The sequence below is a fragment of the Odontomachus brunneus genome, unplaced genomic scaffold (genome assembly GCF_010583005.1).
Source record: "Odontomachus brunneus isolate Ranch 3 - 2012 unplaced genomic scaffold, Obru_v1 Obru_scaffold_088, whole genome shotgun sequence".
Taxonomy (NCBI): domain Eukaryota; kingdom Metazoa; phylum Arthropoda; class Insecta; order Hymenoptera; family Formicidae; genus Odontomachus; species Odontomachus brunneus.
In genome coordinates, this window is record NW_022639538.1 from 415,109 (window position 1) to 423,339 (window position 8,231).

Below are 8,231 nucleotides of genomic sequence, written 5' to 3' on the forward strand. Positions count from 1 at the left end.
ACCAACCCTCCCCGCCCCCACCCTCCGACATTGTTGTATCGGATGCGCGAGAAACCCTGTTAAGTGAAAACGACAGAGAAAAGAAGTAAAGAGGAATCGCACCTTCAGGTGCGTCATTCCGTTTTTTGCATTTATTAATAAGAGTCACTCTTAACGATATATCGGCAAAAATAGAAATAAATGAATAATTAGTAATATCAAAATTAAAAATAATAAATATAATGTCTAGCAGTAACAGTCGAGAAAAGGAAAAACACCACCTTTCTATGCATTGTTTTATTTCATAAGATGCAAATGTAACATATACATACATAGTTTACTCTGAAATCGAGTCTACACAATCTACGTCTACACGATCACGTCATATATTAATCGATAAAAAAGAATCACACACATCGCACGACTACGTTGTTTTAATTGAACCATGGACTTATAGAATAGATCCGCGCATTCTTACACGACGGCTGATGACAAGTTTGAAGGACAGAGATATCAAGTCAAGTGCTTTCTCTATCACACAGCATTTTAAGAGGGAGCCATGTAGGAGAAACAAAAGAGACAGTGAAATATAGTCATTTCACTGTCATTGATACTTCAGAGAAAAATTTGATCTTTCTTGTGACCAACGTTGTGATTAAACTTCTTACCTACACTCTATGGTCCTTACTCTGAACTCTCTTTTATCGATAAAAGCCTCTAAGAGAGTAACTTTATAAGCCTTCTGATTGGCCTTCTATAAACCATTTTTAGAGGCACTTTTAACTCGATAAAAGAGAGTTGAGAATAAGAGAGATACCAAAAGAGAACTTCATAACTAAAACTGTGAAAAACTGTCGCTGGTCGCAAGAAAAATTAAGTTTCTCTAGAGTGTCAATGACCAAAGAGGAGATCAACAATTAGTTGCCTTACCCTAGCGAAAGAGAAGATTCATGTAATTGCTTTTCCTCCTTTGTTTGTCCACTGACTAGATAATTAGACAAAGAAAATACATTACCCCCAGTAAACAAAAAAACATTAGATCAACATTTGATATTTTAGGCTTTCGCGGTGTCCATATTAAATCAACATCTTGAAATATTGATTCGATGTGTATCTCTTGAAGGTTTCCGCTGAATATTTTAAGAATATTTCAAAGATATCACGGAATGATATGATCTCTTTAAATAAATGGTTGCAAAAATGTTTGAGAAATATTAAAATGCTCAATTTACTCGTTCTATCAATGATCTTTCGCTTACTGGGACTCTTTTGCCCCTCTTACTAATACTGACTTCATCCCTTCTGCAATAAGTCTCAGCACTGCGCGGTCTATTCTACATGCTGTGTAATTGAACTTACAGCGCGGTCGGTGGTGCGTGTTCACAATGACTAGATACGAATGAGGCGTGTGTCAAATATGAAAGGTGCGGCGACGATGAGCTTCGCTTGTCGACGAAGAGATGTGTGACGAGGAGAGCACGAGAGAGACGGCGGGGGAAAGTGGACGTTTATATGGTGGGAATATAAGTGGACGATGTGATACTGCTTCGCAGCAGCGTGTCCGAGGTGTGCTGCGGCCCGGAGCCCTTGCGAGATGCGCGCTTGTGAGGGTGGAGGTTCAACGGGGGTAGGTTCGGATGCTCGATTCTCGTCGGGGAACTCACGCGCGGGCGCAGGGTGCCACGTTGAATCGTAAGGATGCCTAAAATACACCGCGACGGACAATTATTATCACGTGTCCCCGCATCGTTGAGACATATTTCGTAAAAATAGATTGCTACATCGGGCTATGGGAGTGGGCGAAAGGTCGAGAGCGGGATTACCGGAATCGTTCGGCTCCAGAACGTCGTTGAGCTGATAGTACTCGGTCTTGACGGACAAGGGCTCCTCGTAATCCACGAACGCGGTGTTGTCGAAGGCCTTGTCGTCCTTTGGCCGATTTTGCACCGGGCTAATGGCTGGCGGATCGGCGTAAGTCTAGAAGGATATCGGTTCACGCTCTATCGTGCCGTTTCACTTACTCACGAAGAAGAGACGAGTGATAAAACGTTCAGGAGGGTTATTGTTTTAGGCACTCGTGTACACGGTGTCCAGACTGACCGAGCTGTCTTTCGAGAGGTTTCCTTTATGTTTCTTTTGAAAGACTTTATTTATTAATCATTAGAGGAAGAGATCAGTGACTGAAGGGACAAGAAAAAGCTGGCTCGTCAGATCTGGCACACTCTGTAGACGCAGGGAATAATAGTCACGTAATACAAACGTATTGTTAGATTGCCTTGAGTTTTACATGTTCGGTTGGTGTGGTCGTACAGGCACGCTTTTGGAATTGCCCACCCCCGATGGTCTCGTACGTGTGCTCCTCCAGATAGTGTCTGGTGGTGCCGCGTGGTGTAAGGGTGGCCCACATCACCCGGCTGTCCTGCATAGTATCGGTCGCGCAGGGGTACAGCACCGCCTCGTTTTGGACCCTACCGTTTTTCGTTTGCATGCTGGAGGCCGTGTTCGGCATCGAGATCACGCCGCTCTTACCGCTCCTATTGCTACAGCAAATTACATTCCAGTCGTTTGTCTCGTTAGATGTATTAAAAAAAAGGAAAAAAAGAAAAAACAGAATTTCCATGGGGAAATACGAGAGCAAGGTTTACGAGTGCGCGAATTTTAGAGAAGGTGTAAGAACTATGTGCATAAAGTAGCTATATCCCCCCATGATGAAATATGTATCCTTTAAGAAGATATACTTACAATTTGCACTTCAAGAACAACGTCGCCAGCACAATGCCGATGAAGGTGACGCCGACGCATGACGATATTAGGATCAGGAGCCACGTATCATCAAAGACAGTTCCTGAAAGTTTACGTGTCCAGAAACTTTATCTTCATTATATTCTCTGTATTAAACTCTAAAAATCTTCATTCCCCAGTAAACACCAACTAGCCAAAGTAAAGTAACGTAACATCAATGTTACAATTTCCTACTCAACAATTACGCGACATTCATAATTAGATTCTTAAATTTAAGGTCATCTTAAGTTCATCTTCAGATGGCCCGCGCCAGTAAAATAACCCGTATAACATCTGAAGGTGAACATGAGACGATCTTAAAGATCAGACTATATATACTGCTTTAAATGCGATATAACACATACGTTATGTAACAGTATATATTGTTGAGTAGGAGATCATAATGTTACTGTAGTTGAGGTTTACCGGGTCTGTTGCTTTCTTTTTTTATGTTTCTAGTTTTTTTTACCAACCTTGCTGAGGCATTTCAATATACTGAACACCCTCGGAGCGCCGGTCGCAGAAGTGCTTGCAGGGGCTGTCATTTAGATGCGGCAAGAATGGCAGGATATCACTGCTCGGGTAAAAGTCGGAGCCTTGCTGCAGGATAGCCGGAAACGGCGGCGGTGGTATGTGGAGGATATCGGGGGGTGGTTCGAGGGTGCAAGAGGCGCAGGTCGAGTTCATGATTGTGTCCAGTGCTCTCATCTGTAAGTCGCAATTAATAGCGTCGAGATGTTTCGACTCGCGACATGCCACAAATAATTCGAGTCAATACAGAATGTATCGAATTGTGATAATCAAATTATACATTCCTAAACTATCGACCAAAAATGTTTCTCGCGTTATTTTAATTATGAAAATTACATATCCGTAATAATAATCTTAAATTACTGACATGCAAAAATTAATTGTTAATTCGGTATTTTTTTTCACCATCTTTACATGCTCCGAAAGAATTTGCAGTGATTCTTTTAAAAAAAATGCATTGTATCGAACCAAGAAGAAATATTTTAATGCGAAATAATATATTTACATTTGTTTAATATATGACTATAAAAATGAGACAAATATATATATAAAGAATATATACAAATGAAATGTATCAAGAATATCGCCACAAAATGATTATCTAAACTAAAATACACAGAAAAAAATTGAAATAATTCGTGTAAAACCTTCGAAAGTAACAACGTTAAATCTCCATTCGCTCTTTTTCTGACTCGCTCGATTTCTCTTTCTCTCTCTCTCTCTCTCTTCTCTTTCCCCGTCTTCTCGATTACGTTTCCAGGTCTTCAAAACTCAAGTGGAGCACTGATCACAAAATAAATCAACGACGCTCAAGTAAACTCGTCCATCTTGCACGTGTCATTACGAAATCGCGCCCCACGAATCCGGCACAACCTCAAGAGAAGTGTTAACTGGTGATAAGAAACTTCACTCTTACCATTGAAGAGCACTAGCCCCGCCGAATTCTGACATCGCAGGGTGCAATGGGACCTGCCAACGGCGCACGCGTGTCTTTATTGAACGGAGGTGACAGCCACGTACAGGGCCGTGTTTAAATCCGAAAGCTCCATGATTTTAATCTTGCAGGCTCGGCAAAGTAGCAACAAGTCAGACCGATGAATGATTTTCAATGCGAAAAACAAATTGTAATAATTGATATATATCTTACACCAGTGACGAATTCACTTACTCGGAACAATGCGAATTCGCTGGCACACAAAACGTCTTTCAGACAAAAACACTGCATGAAGAATTAAATAATAATGCCTATATGAACAATAAATATATATGTTATATAGGTAATAAGGTGATAAACTCAACGCTATATAAAATATATATTTATATATATATTTTTTTTGTTCAAACTATATATCTTAAAGCTTATTATTCTATTATGTTTATGATTTAGCATAATTTTTTCAGTATAATCCAATATTAACATGGACGGAATTTTATTTCTCATAAAGAAAAAGTATAATTGATTATATAAAAATTTTTGTCTTTGGCTTTGGTCTTTGATATTCTGAACTCTCTTTTATCAATAAAAGTACTTCTAAATATGCTTTTAAGTCAGTCAGAAGACTTATAAGTCATATTTAGAGGCATTTTTATCGATAAAAAAAGAGTTTGGAATAAAGAACTTTGAACCTGCGAGAAAGAATCGATACGTGCTCGAGCGTTCCGTTTATTCTCTCTCTCTTTCTTTCTCTTTCTCTCTCTCTCAATAGATAGCTCCAGGCATCATTAAAATCTTCTTCCAACACCATTCTTAACATTCCATTCCGCTCAATATACCTTAGTTTTCGAAATATCGATTAGTTACATAGAATCGATTAGTTATTGATTAATTATTATCATAGACATCAATTAGTTGCAAATATTAATTAATTTGAATTAATGAATGAATAATAAAAAAGCGTCGAGTTATAGTTAATATAGGGAAAATCTTTAAGCTTGACTTACAATGTGTTTTTGGCTCCTGTTTTTTTCTCTTTATCTCTTTTTGACCCAAACTTTAAAGTCTAATCTACAATGTGCTCTTTGTTTCCTGTTTTGTGTTCTCTGTCTTTTTTTCGTTTAAAGTTTAAAGTTTGAGTCAGAAAAAGATAAAGAAAAAGAAACAGAAAGCAAATAAGCATATTATAGGTCAAGCTTCAGCGTTAAGCCAGAAACAATAGAGAACAAGAAACAAGAAGCAAAGAGTATTGTGAATTAAGCTTTAATATCTTTTTTGTAAGTATAATATAACCTAATCTAATTTATTTTAGCTTAAAAATCCGAGTATAGACTTTTGCATAACGCATAATGCATAACACATAAGGGAATTATCCTGAAATTGGAAATGAAGAAATTCATTGGAAGATTGGTTGATTTCCTTATGCATTACGTAAAAGTCTGTGCTTCCGTCCGAAGCCATTGACATCAGTTCCGGTTTAATTCAGTGATTTCCGGGCAGCATGCTCTAGCGTGTGGAGGGGATACGTACACTTAAGCCTACGGCACACGGTGCATGTTTTGCTGTTAGTTTAGCTAATAGATCCCTTGCGCGCTGCGCTGTGAACTGCGTTGCGTGCTGATAAGAATGCAGTGCTGCTAGTTTTCACTTCACATGACAAATGTACATCTGTTCTTTTTAGTTACACTAAGTTATACTTTGTGTTTTTTTATACCGACCTAAAATATCGACATTTTAGCTCAAATTTTTCTTTTATTTTTTTTATTTCTTCTTTTCTTTCTATTAATAAGAAAAAAGCTATTGCAGCTTATTTTTTTTCTTGCGACTTTTATCACTATAAAAAATATTAAAAGTAATTATTATATACAATATGTATATATATAATTATACAAAAATTACATTACACAAATAAATTATACGGAATACATATAATGATAATATAAATATAAATATATATATATATATATATATATATATATATATATATATATATATATAAATTCCGATATTTTTCTCGTGTTAAAAATATTCTTTTCTAATGCAGTACTTACTGCACTAGTACAGAAAAGGCCGGTATTTATAGTCCAATCTTATATTTAAGATCATCTTAAGTACTGTCTTAAGATGTCATGAACCAATCACAGAGCCGTATTCGCATCTTAAGACATTACTTAAGACGGTCTTGAAATAAGACTATGAATACCGGCCTACGAACAGACTTTACGTTGCAATGACAGGTTTCCTAACCTATCATACCTAGCATCTTTAACAATTAATTACTCGGTTTGTAGAGCCGAACGACGATTTTAACTTTCAGATTCGGCTTCTACGCATCGAAATACGTAAAATAGGTGAGTTTCAGCGAAATCGAAGATGGGGCCCGTCTTCTAAATAATTACCTTTTTTATTTCATGACCGCCTCAAGTTGACAATTTATTAGATTTGGATAAGATTGGCTTAAGATGTAGCTTAAACAGTTACTGTGCATCTCATCGTATCAAATAATATTTAAGATTAGACTATGACACGGTGTTTACTTAATTAAGCATGGATTTAAGATTCAGCTTGAAATTCAGTCTTAAGTAATATTTATGAATTACTCGTTGTCTTGAGCATTAGCTTAAGTCGATCTTGAAACTCAAGATATGTCTATAAATTCCGCCCTATATGTCGATGATAGTCACTACAATTGAAGATAATTTATATAAAAGATAAATTGTGGGCTCTTATTGATATAAACAGCTCATTGTTAAAAGTGCAGACTCACAGTCCAAAGTTCATAGCATATATCAGTGCATTCATTACATGATAAACATGCATGATAAACATGCATGATAAACAAAAAACTTCATTGTCTTACTAAGTACTAGTCTACTTTATATAGAAGAGAAAATACGTTTTTTTAACGAACCTATAAACATATACAACTATTTTTAATTTAACTATTTATTGGAAATAAAATATTTTCTCACATATTAGAAGTGGAGTAATATGGCACTTAAAGGAATAAAGGTTTTGGAGTTAGCTGGACTTGCTCCAGGACCTTTCTGTGGAATGATCTTGGCTGATTTTGGAGCATCTGTTATCAGAATAGATAAGGTAAATGTACAACACAAATTCTATCATAAAATTTGTTATATCTTGTAACAAATTTACTTCAATGTTAGTATTTTTAAAAATACTAGAAAAATTACTCATGTAATTTATTAATAGTTCAAACATAATTAAAAAAATATATTTACTGTATTGCTTTTTAATATGTCATTATAGATCGGAGTTCAAATATTTGATTGTCTTGGTCATGGAAAACGATCAATAGCATTAAATTTAAAGTCACAAGAAGGTATCGAAATCTTTAAAAAATTAAGCAGTCAAAGTGATGTTATTATCGATACATACAGAAAAGGTGATGTTATTATTGATGTTATTACAGTGATGTTATTATTGATACATACAGAAAACTTTTATGTGTGTGTATAAGTATGTATAGAATATACATATTAATTAATTTTAATAAATTTTGAATAAAGCCTCTCTACTATGTTAGATGTTGTAGGAATTTTATATTGAAGCAACATCGAAACTTAAATTTGAACTTTTTGATAAAATTAGATTTCTTTTTAGTTTTAGAATTAGACTATATCCAGCACATAGTGATATATAAATTATTACTGATAAGATAACTATCTTCTACATACACATATACATACATATTTTATACACATATTAATATATAAAAAATAATTAATATATAAAAATATATATAAATGTGTTATTTATTAGGTGTTATGGAAAAATTGAAGATTGGGCCAGAGGATCTTATGACAATTAACAAAAAATTAATATATGCCAGATTAACTGGATATGGTCAATCTGGCCCTTATGCAAAAATGGCTGGTCATGATATCAATTATTTAGGCTTATCTGGTAAGAATGTATGCAACTGAATATATATATATATATATATATATATATATATATATATATATATATATATATATATATA

General features: G+C 35.3%; 2 protein-coding genes across 4 annotated transcripts in view; one reads left to right on the plus strand and one right to left on the minus strand.

Annotated features, from left to right (window-relative positions):
• Positions 1-261: 261 nt before the first annotated feature.
• Positions 262-4,269, minus strand: LOC116848072. Of its 3 annotated transcripts, none has more exons than XM_032823829.1 (6): positions 4,208-4,269; positions 3,234-3,468; positions 2,722-2,824; positions 2,267-2,519; positions 1,803-1,956; positions 262-1,681 (listed from the first exon to the last, which is right to left on the minus strand). In XM_032823829.1, the coding sequence occupies exons 1-6, from the start codon at positions 4,208-4,210 to the stop codon at positions 1,488-1,490; spliced, it is 942 nt and encodes a 313-aa protein (XP_032679720.1). In that variant the 5' UTR covers positions 4,211-4,269; the 3' UTR covers positions 262-1,487. The 3 variants fall into 3 exon arrangements, with proteins under 3 accessions (XP_032679720.1, XP_032679718.1, XP_032679719.1); XM_032823827.1 differs by having other exon boundaries at positions 2,255-2,519; XM_032823828.1 differs by having other exon boundaries at positions 2,255-2,519; positions 3,939-4,267.
• A 2,037-nt stretch (positions 4,270-6,306) lies between these two features.
• The window catches only part of LOC116848059 (alpha-methylacyl-CoA racemase), a 4,270-nt gene continuing 2,345 nt past the window's right edge, over positions 6,307-8,231 (plus strand). The window contains exons 1-4 of the mRNA XM_032823804.1: positions 6,307-6,576; positions 7,205-7,324; positions 7,496-7,631; positions 8,009-8,152. Coding sequence (XP_032679695.1) covers positions 7,217-7,324; positions 7,496-7,631; positions 8,009-8,152 — 388 coding nt within the window. The 5' untranslated portion in view covers positions 6,307-6,576; positions 7,205-7,216. The remainder of the gene's footprint in view (positions 6,577-7,204; positions 7,325-7,495; positions 7,632-8,008; positions 8,153-8,231) is intronic.

Excerpts from the sequence above, each read along its gene's own strand:
- LOC116848072 (XM_032823827.1), bottom strand. Across the intron at positions 2,520-2,721 it reads TTGTTCTTGAAGTGCAAATT|CAATAGGAGCGGTAAGAGCG; the intron begins GTAAGTATATCT and ends AATTTGCTGTAG. Across the intron at positions 1,957-2,254 it reads CCGAACATGTAAAACTCAAG|ACTTACGCCGATCCGCCAGC; the intron begins GCAATCTAACAA and ends ATATCCTTCTAG.